Below are 23447 nucleotides of genomic sequence, written 5' to 3' on the forward strand. Positions count from 1 at the left end.
TGCAATTGCTGCCGATTTGACATTTGAAATCGCATGTCAAAACGAACCAATGTGAACCAGGGCTGAAGAAGTGTATCTGATCTTAGATCAGAATAAGTCTTGGAACACAGGAAATGATCATAGATCATAGTGAGGCTTGAAACACAAGGGACTAATCTTAGATCAAAATGAGGCTTTAAACACAAGGAACTGATCTTAGATCAGAATAAGTCTTGGAATACAGGAAATGATAATAGATCATAGTGAGGCTTGAAACACAAGGAACTGATCTTAGATCAGAATGAGACTTGAAACACAGGAAATGATAATCGATCATAGTGAGGCTTGAAACACAGGAAACTAATCTTAGATCAAAGTGAGGCTTGGAACTCAGAAAACCAATCAGAGTGAGGCTAGGCACATAGGAAACTGATCTGAGAGTGAGGCTGGGATCTTGAACACAAGAAATTAGGTGGGAGAAGGAAGGAAATGTTGAAGTAGCTGACGAGAGGTGATATAAACTCACTAGATAAGGTAATGTAAAGTCCTGATACTTATATTAATTATCTGCAACTTTGGTAATCAATGAGGGTAGTGGTTGGTGCATTGGTAGCAATGATGAGTGCGTAGATGTGGAGACTATGACAGCTGTGTGTTATGCCTGGAGATCATTGTTTTCCTGTATAATTGCTCCCCAGAGGAATTCATAGCTCGCTCTTCTGAGACTCCTAGCTCTTGTTTACCAGACAGAAACCTAAAAGATCATTTTTTTCCCCCCTAGCTTTATACGGATGACTATCAGAGCAGCGGTGCAGACATGACTGGTGGGAAGAAAAGTTCCAAGGAAAAGAAGAAGAGAAGGAGGTCCAGTTCTCATGACACGAGTGCCCAGATAGAGAGGAAGAGGAGGACTACGGAATCAAGTCAGCAGCAGGTAGCTTGTTTGTCCTTCTTTTGTTGTATGGACCTTTATACTTGCATACTTAGAGCTCAAGCCCTTTGAAAGCACACATGTAATAGAATACAGATTATTATGGATTACTACATTCACTGTCATATCTGTATAAAAACACACTTGTTTATGCGTTGACATGCACAAACATTGACAATAACAAACGGTTAAGATGGCATTCCTACATGTAATGTGGGTTTTGTGTCAGTCTTAATTCACTAAGCTCTGAAATGACTGTTCATTATAGCCATTGTAATCAATATACTTTAGTGTATGTCGGCTCTTGGTGCTAAAATGTTGGCTGTTATCAAAAATAGTCATCGTTGTAGCTTGGCAAATTGTGTGTCATGAATGATTAAGGCTGGATTCACATCTATACAGTTTTAGCGCTTTTTGCATTTTGCAGATTTGCACTACAGTCCATTTAACATGGTTTACTATGGAACATGTTCTGTAGTGCAAATATGCAAAAAGCACTAAAACTGTATAGATGTGAATCCAGCCTTAGTCCAACTCAGGGCAAATCTATAATTTCCTTGTCCCTTAAACCTACTACCCCCCCAACCCATCCTGCAAGCTGCTTAATTTACCTTACCTGATTAAGTCAGTTGTACTGCGTCCCCTGACTAATAATTTAATTACCAGAACTGAGCTTAAAAGATATGTAAAGGTTCGTTTTAAAAAAAACAACAAACGTGTCATACTTACCTTCTCTGTGCAGTTGGTTTTTCACAGAGTGGCCCCGATCATCTTCTGGGGTCCCTCAGCGGCATTCCTGGCTCCTCCTCTTCTCGAGTGCCCAGTTGGAGAGCCGCTCTCCCTCGGGGCACTCGTGCGGGCGCGCTCCCGTGTCCTGCTGCTGCATCTATTGACACAGACAGCAGGACTCGACCCGACTCCCGCGTCATTGGATTTGATTCACAGCAGTGGGAGCCAATGGCTGCGCTGCTATCAATCTATCCAATCAGGACACGAGACACCGGCTGGAGCTGGTGTTCCCGTCCACGTCCGTGGAAAGACCAGGTTCAGGTAAGTAAAAGGGGGGGCTTTGGAGGGCTGCTGCATCACAGGAGGTTTTTCCCCTTAATGCATAGAATGCATTAAGGTGAAGTGCCCCAGTGTGGGCACCCGGCTGTGACAGCTTGCGGCTTCACAGCCGGGTGTGCACTGAATGGCCGGGCAATCTTCTGGGACCTGTGATGTATCCCAGAAGATTGCAGGGAGGGAGGGGGAGAGAGGAAAACTTCCACTTGGGCTGCCTGTCAAAACTAGGTCCCATGGGAGCTGAACAATGTAAAAAGATTGTAATGTGTTCATCTTTAAGCTCCTAAAAGGAAGCTGAATTCACAGCGTAAATAGATAAAATGGAACTACTGATCTGTGATTCTGTGCAGAAAATCTTATGAGCCAATGGGTACCCCTGCTGGTGGGATTTGATTTCCATGTAGGACTTTCTATAGGAAAAGTAAAGGGAAGTCTAATTGATGAAACCCAGATGAAGAAAAAAACAATGCATTTATCTATGCCCTACTGTATTCATAATAATAATAATAAAAAAAAAAAATGTAGGTATACTTTAACCCCTTCACGCTTAAGGGTAAAACAAATCTAAATTCCTAAGCACAATTTTGACATGTGTTAGTAAAACCGTACCTATCATCACAACTACTTTGTGCATACAGGTGGATTATACCTTGTTTTATTCAGGACAAATTGGGCATTTATTTGGTAGTAAATAGTTATGGATATCTTTTTTGATTTTTTTTTTTTTTTAATTATCAAAGGAAAACTGGCCCAAGATAGTAAAAATGTATTTTTCTTGTTACCACCATAACCTACCACCAAAGAACAACCCAAAGAAAAATTCTCCTGCTCTTGACAATCACAGCGATACCACAAATGTGTATGTCCAGCTGTTTGCACCAGTAGTACCGCCCAGAAGCAATAATGCACATTTTGCTTTTTTTTTTTTTTTTTTTTTTCCTACCTTTGAATTATTCAACCTTTGAATCTCATTTGACCCAAACACTAACCCTGGCATTGACCTAGATCAAACCTTGATCTAGGTATTTTTCTTTATTATTTACTTATTTCTTAGCCTCGGTTTACACTAGATGCGTTGCAAATTCACATCGATTTTGCTGCGGATTCCGCACCGCATCAAAATCACAAGCTGTTCATGCGCATCGATTGTGGAGTGTATGTTAATGACACCCCGCAATCCGTTTGCAAAATGCAGTGCGATTTGCAGATTTGGTACGTATGGATGTGAACACTCATGCGATCCGATTCTGGTGTGGACAAAAAAAGGGTCCTGCATGAGTTTGGTGCGATTTGAGCCATACAAATCCATGGCTCAGATTGCATCCCAGAGACAACACATGTAATTTACACAGGAATGTCCTGCACTGCATCAGTGTGAACCCAGGCTCGCACATTCCTCTCTGCAAGGAATGAAAAAAATACATTGTATCTTTCCTCTCCATTCACAGAGAGTAAAAAACAAAGGGGCAGGCTTCACAGTGACTGATCCCTGTGTTAGCCAATCGGAAGTTATCACAGCGACCAGGTGACCTGGAATCGGGAGATCTGGGTCCCGATCGTTGGTACAGGGCCTGGGGCTCTCGGTGAGACCCCGGTCTCTGTGCTGGGAGCACACTGTGTGACGCGCTCCTAGCACAAAGGGAGATATGCATATATGTGGCCCTACGGAAAAAAGCCCAGTGCAGTGGGGCTGTATATATGTGTTACGTCGGCGGGAAGGGGTTTAAAGTATAACTAAAGGCAAAACTTTTTTAGTTTTGAATAGAGAGGACAAAGATTAGAACACCTGTCATATTTTTATTGCTGTCTGTGCCTTCATTAGTCAGGGAGATTCAGCCTCCCTGTTTGACCTGTTTACCATTATTTCCAAAAGCGAAAGCAAAAGTAAATCCCAAAATGTAGGTTGTCCCCAGAACTGGAATAGAGGGGAAATGATCTATCGGGGGCACTCGTTTTGGTGAGGGATTTCCTCACTTTGGAAAGATGTCCTCTTACTTGCTGTTTAGCAAAGAAACAGGAAGTGCAGGGAAATCTCTGCAATGGAGCACAGATAGTGTGAAAAAGACTGACAGGGGTTATAACCCTCCTTTCATCATCCAAAATGATAACGTTTTGCCTTTAGTTCTACTTTAAAACCCAAGAAATTTTCTTGTTTTCTTTCTTTTGGTCTAATAAAGTATACCATTGAAAGCTTTCTGTTCAATAAGTTAAAAAAAAACAAAACAAAAAAAACAGTTGACTCATTCAAAAATTCAGAGCTGTTGTCCTGTGCACTCTTCCCAGTAAGTCCAGTCTATCCCCATTTCTTGCCAAAGTGAAGAACATTTTTTTTTTTTTTTTCCTTTTTTGTTTAATTTAAAAAAAAAAAAAAAAAAAAATCCACAATGCCTTCTATTTTCACCTAGAATAACATCTTCTTCATTTTGAAACCTCCGAAAATATGCACGTCACATATGCCAGGATGCTTTAGGTTTCCTACAGTAGAACAGCAGCAACAAAGAGTGTAACAGCTGCATGGCGGATCACAGCAGAACAATGCTGGATTCGCTGGCTGGGTGGGTATGTGAATTGTTCACAAGACCAAAAAAAACAGTGGCAAAAAAAAAATATGTGGAGAGGGGGGTGAGGGGGTGGTAAGTTAAGTTCCTTTTTAAAGTAATAACATTTTAACACTGGTTACAAATCTCTATTGTCTGATCTGTTTACTGAATGCTGCAAAATTGATTTCAGGAACCAGAAACATCTGCTCCATATTCTTTGGTGAAAGAAGAAGAAGTAGAGGAGTTGAGTGATATAGAAGAAGGTGGACTAGACTTGAATGTGCCTCTTAAACCTATTAGTTTCTACGTTTCTGATAGAAAGGAGATGATGGAACATTGTTTTCGTGTTCTTGGCGATCGGAAACTTAAGAAAATGCTTCCTGATATGTTAAAGGTGAGACGATAAATATTTCTTTCTTTTACCACCTTCAGTGAGCAGGTGCAGTCAGATGCATGAACGTTTTCTGCAGTTCTATACTTGCTGTAAAGACAGTATTATTTGATTACCTGTATCTATACTAAAAATGATACACTGGAGCTTACTAGTCCTTAGTAGAGATGAGTTGGGCGTGTTTGGTTTCCTGGTCCCAACCCACCTGCCCTATCCCGCCAGGAAGCTGACACTGCACACCATTGATCACAGGCAGTGAGACATTTCCTGATCTGTGCAGCTGCGGACCGGGAAATTCCTCACTGCCTGTGATTAGCGGTGTCGGCTTCCTGGCGGAATCGGGCAGGTGGGTTAGTTGGGTTGGGACTAGGAACCCGAACACGCCCAAGCCCATTCCTAGTCCTTAGATGTGATGGCTGCGGTAGTTTTTCTTCTTTCAGGCTTTTTACTCCTGTTTTCACTTGATAAGCCTGCGAATAAAGAACTTCCTGTCCCTTCATTTTTACATTTTTTTTTTTTTTTTTTTCCTCCACTGGATCTGTGTGGGCAGCCATGGTTGTCATGTATGTAGCTCACCCCTTGGGTCTTCTAAAGGCAGGGTGCAACCTCCAGAGCCAGGGATTTACCCCAGGGCTGAGTCCATGGCTATAATGGGGAGCTTTGAACAGAAATTGGGTGCCAATTAGTAGTAGGAGAGAGGATTAGGGGTCTCAGATACCAGCAGCAGATCACTTAGAGACTCCTTGGATCCATAAAAAGTACAGCTTCACGGTACCAGGACCTTTAGGCCAACCCGGCGATACTGCAATTAAGTTTTCAGATGTAGAACAAGATCCAGCTTCACCGTCTCAGAACCTTTAAGCCGACCTGGCAACACTGTAAGCACGTTGCACAATTGCACGATTCTGGTGCGTCCTCCAAATGAGTCACCAGGCCCTCCTGAGAGACCAGCCTTCACCCTGACTCTTCTCTCCAGCAAGGGTCCTCCCCTGGATCTTCTCTATTTGGCTTGGCTTCTTCCACTCTGGGCAAGACAGCCTAAAGACAATCTCAGAATTAGTAGGCCCCAGACAGACTTCTGGGCCTACACGCAGAGCTTACTTTAGCAGCACATCCCCAGGCCAGGGGCCTGAGGCGAGAGAGCGAACACATGGCCCCCGCCCAAATATATATCATCTCCCAGAATGCACCAGTGGCTAAGAACCTCCTACTGGGCTGGCTGGAAGAAAAATAAATATTCATAACTCAGTCTAGTTGTACTCATACTATGGCCAGTGGTACCAGTGACACCTACTAGCGACAGTGAGAAATGCACAACCTAATTGATCTTCGGGAAAGACCAGGTATAAACTGTACAATCAGTCTGAGCAGTCTACAACCCAGCCAAAGAATACATTTACGTGATAACCCCAGTTTAGGACCAGGGGGCAACATGTAGGCTAGACTTCAAACAAATCTGCCTTTGTTCATTTTCCTTGAAGAATTAATGGGACTAGTAGATTACACAATAACTAGCAACTTCTAAGAGGAAGTGACAAGGATATTTAATTTCAAGATCAAGATCATCAGATATTTTCTGTGCTTGCTGAAAAATGGAAACTAGTACAGCCACCACATCTATAGACTGGTAAGTTGCAAAATAATACATTTTTTATTTTTGGGCTTTGATACGCTCTTAAGTCTATTCAGAACACACAGACATCTGAAAGCTAAATAAGTCAGAAGAGGGGCATGCTTTTCTCAAATTTCTTGAATTTTTATAGCTCTGTGTGGAGTATTATGCTAGGATGGCTTCCCTCCAAAAAAAAGAATAAGGCCATATTCGTAGATCAAATCTACTGAAACATACACTTAGTAGGACTTGAAAAGTATACCTGCTGACAATCCATATCAACCTAATACTGAATAGAACAGGGATAGGAAATGTAGATGTGCAATGAATTCAGCTGTGTGTGCATATGAGTGTAGTCACAAGGTAGCGTGTTTTCATTGTCACTGTGATACAGAAACTCAACTTGACATCAATCTGCAGTCTTTCTAAAGCTGGCAGTTATTCTGCTATATGGTCAGTTTAACCACTTGCTGACGAGCAACGTACCAGTATGCCGCTAGACTTCAAGTGGTTATACCTGGATGATGCCTGCAACTGTAAGCATCATCCCAGTACCGTTTTTTTAGAGTCAACAATCGGATTGCTTTTACAAGCAGCAGGATGGGACGTCCCACCCGCAGCTTTACCGGGATCTCCCCTTTCCACAGGGAGTCCCAATCGACCAACCGGCGCTTCCGCTGGCTGATCATAGAGACTGGAATTACTTTGATCGCCTCTATGATAAAGGAACCCGAAGGCGATGTCCTTACATCACTTCTAGTTTCCCTGGAAGTAAACGGCGCCAATTTCAAAAAATAAAAAGCATTTGATCACACCGATTTTGGTGTGATCAAATGCTTTTAAGTGTAGAATAGGGATCTGGGGTCTTATAGACCCCAGATCTCTCCATAAAGAGTACCTATCACATGCCTATTGCTGTCACAAGTGATGTTTACATTCCTTGTAACTGCAATAAAAGTGATGAAAAAATTAAAGCGACAGTGTAAAAATAAATTAATAATTAAAAAAAAAATTTAAAGTACCCCACCCTTCGTGCTCGTGCGCAATACGCGTCTCTCCCACATGCATGCAAACAGTGATAGTCCCACACATGTGAGGTATCAATGCAAACGTCTGATCTTAGGCAGTTATTCTAGCACCAGACTGTGTGAATCTAAAGTGGTAATCTGTAAAGGCTCAAAGCATCGCCTATGGATAATAAAATTTTTGTTGTTTGTCGCTGTTGCACAGGCATGCGCAATTTTTAAGCATGACATGTTTGGCATCTATTTACTCAGTGTAGCATCATCTTTTATATTTTACAAACAAATTGGCTTATGTATTGATGTATTGTGGTGTTGTGTTTTTTTTTGTTTTTTTTTTTTGTTTTTTGGCTTTAAGATTAAAAAAGTGTATTTTCCCCTAATCGTCTTTCAGGACAGCCACCTGAGACCTTGGCTCCTCCCCTCTGTAGGAAACACCTGCGCCAGCTTTCTTATAAATTTCCTCCTCCCCTGCTGGCTCCTCAGTTATTTGTGTTTCCTCCAGAGGGGAGACACCACAGGAACCAAGCCAGGAGAGTCAGGAGGCTCAGGCAGTTGTCCTAAAAAGGAGCAGAGGCTCTTTGGGCAGTCCAGGCAAACAACTAACCTGGAGGAGGATTGTCACCCCCACATCTCTGAGTGCAGATGGAGGTCGGGGGGGCTCCCTTTCAATAGCCGAGAGTGGTAGCAGGAGGTGCAGGCCCAGCCGTCCCATGCCCTCAAGCAGCGTGTAAGCACTGGCAGTGTAATCACGCTGGGTATTGGGACCGCACGGCACCTGTGACGGGTGACGTCATGTCCGGCGGAGGGGGCGTGCACTTCCGGGTTCGCGGCTTCCGGTTCCGGCCGCGAATCATGAAAAGGAGCCAGGCATAGGCTGGAGAGGAGCCGCACATGCTGTAGAGACAGCAAAGGCTCCGGTGGTGACACCAAAATGTCGGATGCAGAAGGTAGAGACCAGACTGCAGCTCCAGCAGAGACCAGCTCCAGCCATGTTAAGGTAAGGGGAACCTAGGGTGGAACTTCCCTGGCCTGAACCCACCGCCCCCCCGCCCCCACCGGGAGCCATTCATCCAGCAAAAATAGAGGGGGGGTGGGTAAAGTGCCCTCTGGTGTCAGAGGGTGGTTCATGGGGCCCCTGTTCAGGTAAGCCCACATGAAAAACGCTGTGCACCTGCAGTTTTGCAGGAGAAGATTATGGTAGTGTTATTCGGTGGGGTTTTGTCTTTTATATCATTTCAGAAAACAGACAAAGCCAGGCCCTCTCACAACTCAAAGAGGAGGTGCCCTTCCTGTAAAAAATACACTTAAAGATTCCTGGGGGAAAGCATTGTGTAAAGAATGTATTAGCAAACTGGTGCAGGAACATTCCACTGAGCAGGGCAGTGATTTAGCAGCTTCGGTTAAGGAATTATGAAATACATTTGAATCCTTTAAAACCTTCTTTGAAGGGTTTCAGATCCCACAGCTGCAGACTGCCCCTCCTACAGTACAAACAAAACTACCAAAAGTACAAGCACTACCTTCTACTAGTGCAGGCACTGCATCAGCCCCTAGGGAGGAGGCAGACGAGGAGCCTGACAGCGCAGCGTCTGGCTCCCAAGAATCAGAAGGAGAGGCCCTGGAAGGGGATTCCAGGAAACCCTCCTGGTACAAACTCTCATTGGAAGAAGTTGACCATCTTCTGGGAGCCATTCATACCACATTAGGTATACAAACTGAGAAAAAACCTTTATCCCTGCATCATCAAATGTATGTGGGTTTAGGGGAACAGGAAAAGAAGAATTTTCCCGTTCATGACGTCTTAGTGGAGGCAATTAAAAAAGAGTGGCAGGAACCAGAACGAAAGCCATTCTTTTCTAAAGCCTTAAAGAGACGGTTTCCATTTTCAGATGACAAATCATCAATATGGAATAAAACCCCGAAGCTAGATGCGGCGTTCTCACAAGTATCGAGACATACGGATCTAGCTTTTGAGGACATGGGGGTCTTATCTGAAGCAATGGCTAAGAGGATGGACTCCCTGTTAAGAAAGTCATGGGACTCCACAGTGGGAAGCCTAAAGCCAGCCATGGCAGTCACGGTAGTGGCCAGAAATGTTGAGTTCTGGTTGAACCAGATTCAGGCGCACATCGAGGAAGGAACTGCAAAAGAGCAGATTTTATCCTCTTTTCCCACTCTTCTGCGAGGCATCGCGTATATCGCGGATGCATCAGCAGAACTGGTACGCATGCCAGCCAGATCTTCGGCACTAACCAGCTCCACACGGAGGGCCCTTTGGCTAAAAACATGGCAAGGTGATTGCGCATCTAAAGCCAAACTTTGCGGGATCCCCTTCTCAGGGGACCTGCTGTTCGGGCCAGGATTAGAAGAAGTGCTGGACCGTACAGCGGATAAGAAGAAAGCGTTTCCGCTGAAAAGGAAAGCAACCTGCAGTCAGCCATACCAGAATAAAAGGAAGCAGAGAGGGGACACAAAATCCTGTTTCTCTGCACCCAAGGCAGAAAACCAGAAAAGACCTTGGGTCCAGAGAGGGAAAGGCAAGGGAGGAGCGATTTTTCGTCCTCCTGAACAAGCCAAAAATAAACCATGACAAAGTAGTCCCAGTGGGAGGAAGACTGGGGGCCTTCCTCCTGCAATGGGAAGAGATATCCTCCAGTCAGTTTATTTTAAGAACAATAAGAGAGGGGTATTACCTGGAATTTTCAAGTTCACCCCCAAACAGATTTTACACCACCAGGCTTCCAAAAAACAGAGGGAAAGCCAGAGGGTTAATGAGTGCCATAACGGATCTCAGAAAGCAAGGTGTAATAATCAAGGTCCCAAGAGAAGAAGAAGGGCAGGGTTTTTACTCCCATATATTCGGAGTACAAAAACCCTCGGGAAAGGTCAGACCAATTCTCAACCTCAAACCCTTAAATCTATCCATAACTTACAAAAGATTCAGAATGGATTCCATATACTCAGTGAAGGCCCTGTTACCACCAAGCTGTTATATGGTCTCCCTGGATTTAAAAGATGCGTACCTGCACATACCCATACACCAAAATTGCCAGAAGTTTCTAAGACTAGCAATAGAAACAGGGAAAGAAACCCTATACCTTCAATTCCGAGCTCTACCCTTCGGCCTCTCTTCCTCACCGAGAATTTTTACAAAAATTCTGGCAGAAGCTCTGGCACCATTGCGACTAAAAGGCATATCCATAATTGCCTATTTAGACGACCTTCTCCTTTTTGCAGACTCCCCCGGGAGATTGCTAGAAAACCTAGAATACACACGGAAATTCCTGGAAAGTCTAGGTTGGTTGATAAGTGTAGAAAAATCCAATCTACAACCCACTCAACAAATAAAGTATTTGGGGTATATAATAGATTCAGTGCAACAAAGAATATTCCTACCCAAGGAGAAGATAGAGAAAATCCAGAGAGAAATAAAAAGAATACAGACCTATCTACCATGTTTAATAAGAAAAATCATGTCAACGCTGGGGTTGCTAACATCAGCAATTCCAGCGGTACAATGGGCAAGCCTACATTTTCGGCCATTACAGATGTCCCTATTAAAGATATGGGATCACAAGCAGGAATCACTGGACACACAAGTGTTTATACCAGCAGGGGTAAAAAAGACCCTATGGTGGTGGAGAAGAGCAGAAAATGTAAACAAAGGAAGGCTATGGATCCTACCTATTTCCCAAACTCTAACCACAGACGCAAGTGGCGTAGGGTGGGGAGCACATTTAAACTCCCAAATCTCAAGGGACTTGGGGAAAGGAGGAGAGGAGGAGGTCGTCCAATTGGAAGGAGTTGAAGGCAGTATGGTTTGCGCTTCAATCCTTCCACAGAGAGTTGAAGGGACATCATGTGCAGGTCAGGTCCGACAACTCATCGGTAATCGCCTACATAAACAGACAAGGGGGAATCAGAAGCGGAGCCCTGTGGTCTTTAGCAAAGGAAATCCTGAGCCTCACTGGCCCAGGAGACCGTGGTTCTCTATGCTCAAAGAACTCGCCATAGAGCCCCCCTGGTTGTTACCAGTCCAGGAAGACCTACTTTCACAGGGCCCAGTGTACTGTCCCCAGGTAGGAAGGTGGAATTTAGCCGCCTGGTATCTGAGGAGCAGCTGCTAAAAGCAAAAGGGTTCTCAAACCGTTTAATAGAGACACTGCTGAAAAGCAGAAAGGTTGAGACACGGATTATATATCAAAAAGTATGGAAATGCTTTAGCAGATGGTGTGCAGAAAACAACTTCAAAACACAAAGCTCAATGGCAGTCTTAGAATTTCTACAGAGTGGTGTAGATAAAGGCCTAAGTCTCAGTACGCTAAAGAGCCAGGTGTCCGCACTGTCAGTTTACCAGGAAAAAGGCTTAGCAGCAAATCCATGGATAATCAGACTTTTCAGATCCGTGAGCAGGCTGAGGCCAATACAGAGTTCAGCCTTTCCAAAATGGGACCTGTCATTAGTGCTGGAAACTATGACAGCAGAACCCTTTGAGCCTTTGAAAGATTGCAGCCTAAAGATGCTGACACTGAAAGCAATCTTTTTGGTAGCGATCACTACAGCCAAAAGGGTCTGCGAGATAGGAGCCCTATCGATTGGACCCCCCTTTTGTCAGATTTTCCCGGATCGCATAGTCTTTAAAATGGATCCGGGATTTCTGCCCAAAGTGGCCTCGAAGTTTCACCGAGACCAAGACATAGTGTTACCCTCGTTTTGTTCAAATCCTTCGAAAGAACAGGAAATAAAGTTTCATAATTTAGACGTCAGGAGATGCGTCTTACATTATTTAGAGGTAACAAAAACACTTAGACGGATTCTTTATTTATTTTAATTTCTGGAGCTAGGCAAGGGTATAAGGCTTCAAGAAGCACTATAGCCAGGTGGCTTAGGAACGCCATTGAACAGGCGTACAAACTAAGGGGCATGCAGATCCCAGAAGGAATCAGGGCACACTCCACAAGGTCAATGGCAGCGTCACAGGCAGAGAGAGCTGGAGCAACGCCAGAACAGATTTGTAAGGCGGCAACCTGGTCCAGCTTCGCCACTTTTGTAAAACATTATAGAATGGACCTGTGGTCAGCCAAGGATCAGACCTTTGGACGCAAAGTCCTACAAGCTGTGGTCCCACCCTAAAGGTAAGTGCTTGGTTATCCTCTCAGGTGGCTGTCCTGAAAGACGATTAGGGGAAAAACGAAGTTACTTACTGGTAACGTTCTTTCCCGTAGTCTTTCAGGACAGCCTGGTACCCACCCAATTGTGTAAAAAGACATAGAGATTTCCTTACAGGAAATGTGATATAATGAATTATGTGTATCATATGTTCTTGTGTCTCCCCAGCAAACTGGAGGTGCTCTTCAAAGAACTGAGGAGCCAGCAGGGGAGGAGGAAATTTATAAGAAAGCTGGCGCAGGTGTTTCCTACAGAGGGGAGGAGCCAAGGTCTCTCAGGTGGCTGTCCTGAAAGACTACGGGAAAGAACGTTACCAGTAAGTAACTTCGTTTTTTTCCCAAAAAATTGCATTTGAAAAACCGCTATGTAAATACAGTGTGACATAAAAAATTGCAACACCCATCAATTTATTCTCTAGGGCCTCTGCTATAAAAAAATAAAATGTTTGAGGTTCTGCTTGTTACATGTCAACAAAAAGTGACAGAAAAGGCCTGGAGCTAAAGTGGATAAAAAGAACCTAAGGCCACTTAAAGCAAAACTGTCACTTGTATTCAAGACACAAACCTTGAAGCTGACTGCCAGGATAAACAGATTTGGTCTAGTCTTTCCTGTCACAAAGACTAGTCACCACTGTTCAACAACATACACAGGAAGAGCAGCACTTGATCATCTGGACTGTCAGGACTGAACTACTGGTGCTCAGGCTGGAGGAACATCACACCCTCACAAGTCGTCTGTCCAAAAAGAAAAAAGACGGCTACTCTATATCAGCCAAAAATGTGGATATTCTATTGGCCTAATAGAATCCAATTGAAGGGCAGGCTTGCCCTTCTATTGGATTTTATTATTTTGTCAATAAAGTATGCAATTTTCTGATGATACCATTTAGCCTACTTCTTGTTGGACAGTCACCACTGTTCTCTCCTTGTGCAAGACAACTGGTCTTGTATTCATCCCCCTGTAGATCTCTGCTACAGCCTGTGTGTGTCTGGGTCCCTCCTATAGTTCTGCTCTATGTACAGTACAGGGATGATGTCATCACTACCAGTGTATACTCTACGAAACTGACAGCTCCGGTTGGAGCCGCTGTACTAACCATGCAAGGCTAGTCCAGTGATCTGCCCCAGCTGAGCTGTTGTGTTCTTCAGGGGGATGCCTCCCCCCCTCTCTCCAGAACACTCCAATCAGCCCTCTCTGCCATTGGCTGAGAGGGCTGATCGCGAGTCAGTTGGCTGTTGGTTTTCCAACAGAAGCCGGCTAAATGAATACACACTGGTAGAATTCCGGCCTGTATTTTTTTTTTGTACTGACCCCACTGATTGGAAGAAGGAACGTTCTTACAATAAAAAATGTTGGACAAAACTCTGCTAGTGTATACCCAGCTTAAAGGGGTTATAAACCCTCGTGTTTTTTCACCCTAATGCATTCTATACATTAAGGTAAAAAAACTTCTGTCACTGACCAGCACCCCCATTTTACTCACCTGAGCCCGTTCGTTCCCACGCCAGAGACGCTCACACCCTCTCTGGCCGGGGTCTCCGCTCTTGATTGGATAGATTGATAGCAGCACAGCCATTGGCTCCCACTTCTGTCAAATCCAATGAGACGGGCGCCAGGGGGTGGGGCAGAGTTGGCATTCTGTGTCTATAGACGCAAATGCTGGACTTGTGAGCGTGACCGCACGGCAACCCCCAGGGAGAGCGCTTTGTCTTAGGGGGTCTCCCCATGCGGGGAGGAGCCACGAGCACTGTTGGAGGACCCCAGAAGACTAGGGTCGGGGCCACTCTGTGCAAATTGAACTGCACAGTGGAGGTAAGTATGATATGTATGTTTAAAAAAAAAAAAAAAAAAGTGTTTATAACCCCTTTTAAGGCTTGCTGTGAGATCAGACAGGGCACCCATCCTCCGTAACCAGATTTTGCTGGGCAAGTTGAAAAGTAGAATATGCATTTGACAGTTAGGACCTAAATGTTCCTCCTAAGAAACAGAATTATAGGGGGGGGCGTGTCCAAGATGACAACATGAGCAGCTGCATTCTCCACAAGCTCTGCTAGCTTTCAGGAAATTATCCGCATCCACGGGATATATTCCCCTAATTTCAGCCCTGACAACACCTGGATGAGGCGCAGATCCTCGGGCGCACAGTCCAGGCTTAAAAAGGCTTAAAATTCCCTTGATCGCAGAAGTTCCACCGCCATCTCCCTGCACGCACGTGGAGACACGATCCAATCACTGCTCTCACGCGGCATCGCAGACAAACCCCATGGAGTCGGCTGACTCCAGGCCGCCATGGCTAGCGGAGGTGATGGCGACAATCGCTACTTGCCAATTTACCCTTACAGCTAAGATCAAGGCAGTTCAAATGGATGTAGACCTCAATGCTCCAGAGTGAAGGAGACCGAGCAGCGGATCGGTCAGAGGACGAGGTCCTGGAACAATCGGCGACCCTCCTCACTCTCCAGACTATGGTGAAGGCCCTTGAGTACAGGGAGGAGGACGCTGAGAAAAGGAACAGAAGGAACAACCTTAGTATAATTGGCCTGCCTAAGGGAGCAGAGGGGGGGAAACCCCACGAGCTTTGTGGAAGGCATCCTGCGCACTCTTCTTTCTGATGCCCACTTCTACCCCCACTACACCATGGAGAGAGCCCACCGTGTCCCACCTAAGCCTGTTCCCCCTAGGAGCTCCCCCTAGAACCTTCATCCTCCCTATGCTGAACTTTCGGGACCGGGATGAAATTCTCCGTGCCTCGAGGCTGCTGGGTGATTTTATGCTTACAAAACAACAAACTGATGATCTTCCTGGACTACTCTGTCGAGACGCAAAAGCTCCGCAAATCATTGGACTCGGTGAAATCGTCGATGAGGCCCCGCAATATCCGTGTATAGTGTGCTCTTTCCGATGAGCCTTCGGGTCCAGGATGGAGAGACAACCCGCTTCTTCAACTCGCCAAGGGAGGCCTCCGCCTGGTTGGATTCCCTACCACCGATCCGTTGATCTGGGTATCAGTGAGTTCTTTCTCCCCTTCTACCACTACACTTTGAATCATCCCGGCTTTCGGCATGCCTGTCCACTTCCCTGCACCTGTTGTCCCCCTTGAGGTTTGCCCCTCAGCCACCCGCTGGGACCCTCATTCTGAGCAGACACGATCCAGGCGCTGCTCTCACGTGGCCTTCGCAGTCAAACCCCATGGAGTCAGCTGACTCCAGGCCGCCGTGGCTAGTGGAGGTGATGGTGGCAATTGCTACTTGCCAATCTACCCTTACCGCCAAGATCGAGGCAGTTCAAATGGATGTAGCATTCTGAGCAGACTTCTTCCCAGTTCTCCCCGTTCTCCATTGACTGTCCTGCTGGGGCACTGGAGAGCCCCTGGGTAACATTCACTGGGACTGTGGAGCAGGTTGTTGGAGGTGGTCTGCACTATTAAACCTAGGCTTAAGCCTGTTCCTGTTTTTCCCGCAACACAAATTTTTGCCCCTGACATGGTCAGGAGACTCGGCTAGTTTCTCTCCCCTTGGTTCACTTTTTATTCACTTTTGCGCAAGATCATTTTCTGCTCTTATACTTGTTTTGTGTTTTTGTGAACGCTATTAGATTTTGCAGCAATTTTTTTGGTATACTTCACTTTTTGTTATTTTGATACTAGGCATCTTATATTAATTACTCCTAGTGGCGCGATGGATACACCATTACCTACCCTCTCCCTTTCCCCTTAGTTCGCCAAGGCAACAGCAGAATACCTAGCAGAACCCACGTTTCCTTGTTGGATTATACTCTTATTGCTGTGGGGTGCATAAATTACTCTTCCTTTTTTCTCCTATAACTCTATCACACCCCCTCATCAGCCTTCATGAGGACTAGCGGAGGTGTGGAGAACTTATGCGCTCGATTGAGCCCCCCCCAATAAGATTCGGAGGTGTTCAGCTCACCTCTTGCATGTGTCCTCCCCTTTGCAGCCAGCATGCTGAATTGGGATTTGGGGTTTGATAATAACATCCAGAATCACAGAATTTCCCTCAGACCATGTAGTGATCCTAGGTGACTTTAATATGGCTCCTGATTCAGGCATGGACAGACTAGCAGCCGCTGCCCCCCACTACTCTGGTTTGGCAACATGGGCGGAGACTTATGGTCTGACATGTATGGAGACACCCTCAATCTCGTGCCTACACTTGCCACTCTGCATCCCACAGGTCCTTTTTCCCACATTAATCAAATTTTTGCTGGGAGATCTGTCCTGTCTAGGGTTCAGGAGGTCAGGATACTGCCCAGAGGCATATTGGACTACGCACCTCTACTCTTGAGCTTAGGCACCCTGGGCTTCCCCACAGACAAACTCTGGAGGCTTTCTAGATTCTGGGTTTCGGACCTGGAGATAGACACACAATTTAGAAGAGAGTTGGAGGGATACTGGGTGGTCAACCTGGGCTCAGCGGAGGCCACAGTAGTGTGGGATGCCTTTTAAGGCGTCCACGAGAGGGCAGTATCAGACCATCATTGCTAATGTTAGGAAATAAAGAAGAGCCGCTCTGGTTAAAGCTGAATCTGAAGCTGGGACTCAGGAAGCGCTCTGTTAGATCTCGAGAACCCCAGCACTACGCCCAAAGACAGTCTCTGACCAGGGAGGTCCTCTCCATACCTCCCTTACTCAGAAGAAGTTACTCGCACAATCCCAACACATATTTGAGCAGGGAGAAAGATCAGGGAAACTTCTGACCTGGCTCTCTAAAGAGCAATCTGGTGGGATTAGTATACCTCACATCCTTGGCCCTAGTGGAGACCTCCTTTATACCCCCGAAGAGATTAAAGGCTGCTTCTCCATACTACCAATGCTCTATACTTCCCGAGTGACCTATAGAGAGGACAAACTAACATCCTATTTAGAGGACATAGATATTCCAGTTTTGACTGCCACTTATAGGAATGGGCTAGATGGGCCTATCACGGTAGAGGAAATACTCAAGGCACTCAAAACACTGCAGTCAGGCAAGACCCCTGGCCTTGATGGTATTCCAGTAGAGCTCTACAAACAGTATGCAGACGTCCTTCCCGTTAGATTGCACGCTATGATGGTAAACTCGGCGGAATTGGAGACCCTTCCCCAATCTATGGGAGAGGTGGTCATAGTAGTGATCCCTAAGCCGGGGAAGAACCCTTCCCTGTGCTCCTCCTATCGACCTATCTCCCTATTAAACGTGGACGTGAAAATACTAGCCAAAATATTAGCCAACAGACTGAACACAGTTATAACAGCCCTTGTCCACCCCGACCAAACCGGATTCATGCCGGGTAGGGGCACAGATATCAACATCAGGAGACTCTTTACCCAAATTGCCAGAACAGGAAGGGGAGGCGCGGGGCTGGTGGCCTCCATTGAGTGGAGATATCTGTGGGCAGTTCTTTCCAAATTTGGCTTCAGCCCTAAATTCATGTCATGGGTAAAGATGCTGTATGCCAATCCGCAAGCCAGAGTCCACATAAATGGTTGTCTATTGGAACCTTTCTCGTTGAGCCATGGAACTAGACAGGGGTGTCCCCTACCCCCAGGCATTGTTTGCCCTGGCATTAGAACCCCTGGCCGCCCTCATCCGAGCGGCCAGGCAAGTGAGGGGTATACAGGTTGGGTCCATTGAAGAAAAACTCTACCTTTATGCGGAGGATGCTCTGCTTTATCTAGCTGATGCATCCACATCTCTTCTCTCAGTGCTGTCCCTATTTGATCAATTCAGTGGCTACTCGGGCATACGCATCAACTGGCATAAGTCTGTACTTTTCTCGCTGCACCCCTCACCCACTAAACACGATACCCAGAAACAGCTTAAATGGTTGGAAGAGTTCATGTATTTATGAATTAAGGTTACCAGTGACATAGGAGACTACATGAGCAATGACATGAAGCCCCATATGTCGCAGGTCACCACCAAATGTGCAGCATGGCGCACACTCCCCCTCACACCTGTAGGTAGGGTCAACCTACTGAAAATGGTGTATCTACCTACATTTTTATACTTCTTTAGGAATACCCCATCACATCTCCCCAAAAGCTTCTTCAAGAGGTTAGAGGGGTTGCTGGTGTCCTTTGTCTGGGCTAGGAAGCCCTCCAGGGTGTCAAAACGAATACTGTACCTCCCCCTTATGGGAGGAGGTCTGGCGCTTCCAAATTTATTATTGGGCAGTAGTCCTTTTCACCATTCGCTGGTGGTTTTCCCAGCCCAGAAAAAACCCAGCGGTTACATTAGAAGCAGCCATCCTGGGGTCATATGCAGCTTTGAGCAAACTAGCATTTCGAGGGATGCAGGCTGACCCCTCCATAACTACCCCTATGAAGACCACGATTAGGGCCTAGCAGGAAGCTAGAGCAGTGTATAAAAAAAAAACCACAAAAAAACCCTTTCATATATCCCCTCACATGCCCTTAATCTAGTGTTACCCCATCTAAATACCTTACCGGACTCTTCACTATGGGCAAGGAAGGGGATTACGAATCTTAAACATATCACTAAGGACGGTAAACATTTCAGCAATTGAAAGCCCTGTACTCGATACCCAACTCATGGGAATTTAGATGCTGGCAATTTAAGACATGCTTTTAGGACCCAATTCCCGGAAAAAATAATTTTGTAATTGGATTTTATAGAACGTCTATTAATCTCCAGTACGATGAAAACTCCTTTCCTCTCTAAACCTCTACTTGACGGTAGCCCACGACATTAATCCGACCCAATCTCTGGACAGGTAGAAGATAGACATACAGACTCTTGGTGACGAGGAATGGGATGAATGAGTCTGCACTTTTATCCCCTCGATGATAGCGGCAAAAGACAGATTTATTCAACTCAAATTCCTCCACAGGGCCTACTACACCCCACAGAGACTAGCCCGCATATACCCTCAATGAGATCTGCTGTGCCCCAGATGTAGACAGGAGGTAGGCTCATTCTGGCATATGGTTTGGTCCTGCCTCAAACTCCGACCCTACTGGGAGGCAGTCACTGATACCGTGAGCAGGGTGAGTGGGACACAGATCCCACTGGACCCCCTGACCCTTCTACTGAGTCACCTGGACCAGGTACAGGGAGAGAGGTATATTAGGCTGTGCATGACATTCTCCCTGATCTATGCTAGAAGGGAAATACTTCTAAGATGGAACGCGGCAGAGCCACCCACGAGAGACTCTTGGCACCTTTCAATAAACCCTGTACTACCCCTTTACAATCTTACATACGAGAGCAGGCAGTGCCCAGCGAAATTCAATAAGGTCTGGTCGGGGTGGATAGACACTAATGACTAAAGTACTAAGAGTAGACCTGAAGGATCACATGAGAGAGAGATTACCTCCATTTGAATTCCGTTTTACTCACCCTCCTTCCTCATCGCCCCCAATTCCCCCCCCCCCCCCAGAAATACCTCACTTTTCAGTTATGTAGGCTACATGTATGGGCAAAGGATGTGAAACTACTTTGCTGGTGGAGAACCCTGGTTGTTGCTAGAAATAACTCAATAAATATCTAGAAGGTATCCCATTGGACTAATACAGACTTCATCCTGTTTTTTTATGTGTATGGATGTATTTGTACCGATCATGACATTGTACTGCTGATTTTGTTCTACAATAAACATTTCTGTTAAAAAAAAAAAAAAAGAAACCGAATTATATCTTGTAGTGATCTTGCACCAAATCATATGCTTTAACTGTTAGAAAATGTCGTCTGAAAAGGAATCCTGTAGGGAATGTTGAAGCTATGAAGAGACTGCGGTAAATGACAGAGGGCTTTCTATAGCAAGGAGTTTAACTTTTTTTTCCCATGGAAATCAAGGCTAGTTGGGGAGAAGAACTTTTTATGCAACCTTTTGTGAAGCATGGTAAGGGATTCTGTCATTGCCATGTGTCCATAGTAGCCTGGTCTTAGCTGATGCTAGATGTCATTCAGCCTAGAATATTAGTGACATCCAGTGGTGGTAAGGCTTACTGCAGAGGACATAATTGGTCTGAAGATGAGTATTGCATCTAAAACTTTTTTTTTTGTTTTAGTAGCCTAAGATCACAGTACTGTATGCAGTGCTGTATCTTGGCCTAGGCCAACAAGGCCCAGGCCTAGGGCGGCACTTTGCGGGGGGGGGGGCGGCAAAAGCCGCCCCCCCAAGAAAAAAGCCCTCCTAACTCCTGCCTCCCGCACATATTCAATCCCCGGCGGCCGTCGACTTGCTGTAGCAAAGCCTTATGGGCTATATGGAGCTACTTGGCTGGGTAGGGTGGAGGGACTGGCGCCCCCATAGAGCAGATGGTGACTGGTCCAGCCCTCCTGCGCACTCCTCTAAGTACATCTGTCCCGCTCGGCTCTTCGTCCTGTCAGCGCTTGATAAATGAACGGCGGCTGGGGGTGATAACGGCGGTGACTGAAAGGTGGCCCGGGGTGACAGTGCAGTGACAGAGCAGCATCATCCATGGACAAGCAGAGCGCCGAGCACCCCCCTCCTTCTGAGGAGGGCTGGCTGGAGATGATGTAGGAGAGGAGGTTCACTGACCTGGAGGAGAAGCCTGAGAACAGGTATGAATAACTTGTTCTGTGCCACAAATGTATTAAACTTTGCAGTACATACATTTTCATTGAATATGCACTGTTTAATGAGTTTGCATTGATTTCAGAATGTGCAAAGTGCTCCATGCATGCTAAAATCAATGCAAACTCATTAAACAGTGCATATTCAATGAAAATGAATGTACTGCAAAGTCCTTAGTGCTATAATCCATAGCAATTAATATACAACTAATAATCTGTGATGTTGATGAGGCGGCACACTTAAAGCGGCACTGATAGAGCCCCCTTTTGGTGACTGATGTACTCTTAATCTGCACTGATGAGGCCGCACTGGTGGCGACTGATGAGGCCGCACTGGTGGCGACTGCTGGTGGCGACTGATGATGTACTCTTAATCTGCACTGATGAGGCCTGCACTGGTGGCGACTGATGAGGCCTGCACTGGTGGCGACTGATGAGGCCTGCACTGGTGGCGACTGATGAGGCCTGCAGTGGTGGCGACTGATGAGGCCTGCAGTGGTGGCGACTGATGAGGCCTGCAGTGGTGGCGACTGATGAGGCCTGCAGTGGTGGCGACTGATGAGGCCTGCAGTGGTGGCAACTTATGATGTACTCTTAATCTGCACTGATGAGGACGCACTGGAGGCGACTGATGAGGCCTGCAGTGGTGGCGACTGATGAGGCCTGCAGTGGTGGCGACTGATGAGGCCTGCAGTGGTGGCAACTTATGATGTACTCTTAATCTGCACTGATGAGGACGCACTGGAGGCGACTGATAAACTTAATGTTAATATTGTTAAAGTTGTTGTTAATATTTATTTTTGGATCTTAATTCTGCATAAAACATGTAATTTCATGAGATAAATTAAGATTGGACTTAGGGGAGGGGCGGGGCAGGGTAGGGGTTGGGTGGGGCGGGGCAAGTGGTGGCGAGTAACTCTTAAGGCCTGGCTAGTGTCTCAGGACTTGAAATTTTGAGGCCTGCATTGTACATTCACATCAGTCCCTGCCCTCAAGGAGCTTACAAATAGGCACTTGGTGCCTACTTTTAATGTACAGAGAGGAAAAGGTGGAGCCTAAAGAGGAAGGGATGTGGTTTACAGATGATAGGGCGGGTCCTAAACAGAAAGGGGTGTGGCCTTAGCAGGAAGGGGTGGGCCATATTTAAATTAAGGGGTGCACAAATTTAGCCAGGCCTAAGGCAGCACAAAACCTAAATACACCACTGACTGTATGTATTTTCATTGGTTTCAACTTTTGTGATACACTGAGGTTTGGGAAAACTCTGATTTTTTTTTTTTTTCCCCCTGAAATCTTGTTTTAACAGGATTTGCCTCTTGATGAAATCAAGCGTCTGTGCCTAGAGCAAGTGGAAATGGAAACAGATGATAATTTGCTCAGAATTCTACAGGGTAAGTAGAAAACGGTTCTTGCATAATTATACTTTAGTTGTGTATTTTCCTCCAAGTAGTAACATCAGGGGTCTACACATCTACTAAACTATGCCCACTGCTTAAAGAACTGTTATCACAAAAAAAATAAATAAAAAAAAAATAATTATATAACACAAAATTCTATAGGTATTATTATAAAAAACAATTGCAGGAAGTAAATGGAGTTTACATTTTCCCAAAGGCTCCAGCCTGTGATGCAGATTTCTTATCCAAAAGAACCAAACGGCCTGAATTACATTGTACTGAATGTTTAAACTTTGCCTTCAAAGTGAAAACAAATGTCTTTTTTTTTTTTTTTTTTTTAACTGACTTCATTAAAGTTTTTATAAAGCCATGACTTTTTACCCTACTGCATTCCCTTACCTCCCTAAAGACCTGAGTCTTATCTCAATCCAGGGCTGTGCCAGTCTGCAGCGACTCTAGTCTCATTTCCTGTCCTCATAGCACACAGAGGCAGCAGTGGGAGCTATTGGCTTCTGCTGTCAATCAAATACTGTAAGATGGGAGCGGGGGGGGGTGGCTGAGCCATATTGTGTTTGTCTATGGACGCACACAGCCCAGCCGGGAGCAAGCTTGCACGTCTGCCCCCATTGCAAGCGGTTTACCATAAGGGCAGACACAGAAGAGGGGGAGCCTACATCACAGGCATAATATGACTATATGGGGGGGGTTGGTTACAGGACACTATGCAGGCATACAGTGTGCCTGTATTAAATAGTCTGGTCAGCCTGAGGGCAAGTG

General features: G+C 45.6%; 1 protein-coding gene across 1 annotated transcript in view; it reads left to right on the forward strand.

Annotated features, from left to right (window-relative positions):
- Nucleotides 1-355: 355 nt before the first annotated feature.
- Nucleotides 356-23447, forward strand: part of CAAP1 (caspase activity and apoptosis inhibitor 1) — a 55439-nt gene continuing 32347 nt past the window's right edge. Inside the window, exons 1-4 of the mRNA XM_073635946.1 lie at nucleotides 356-513; nucleotides 761-913; nucleotides 4706-4909; nucleotides 22580-22664. Of these exons, the coding sequence (XP_073492047.1) occupies nucleotides 797-913; nucleotides 4706-4909; nucleotides 22580-22664 (406 nt within the window). The 5' untranslated portion in view covers nucleotides 356-513; nucleotides 761-796. The remainder of the gene's footprint in view (nucleotides 514-760; nucleotides 914-4705; nucleotides 4910-22579; nucleotides 22665-23447) is intronic.

The sequence above is a fragment of the Aquarana catesbeiana genome, linkage group LG01 (assembly GCF_042186555.1).
Source record: "Aquarana catesbeiana isolate 2022-GZ linkage group LG01, ASM4218655v1, whole genome shotgun sequence".
Taxonomy (NCBI): Eukaryota; Metazoa; Chordata; class Amphibia; order Anura; family Ranidae; genus Aquarana; species Aquarana catesbeiana.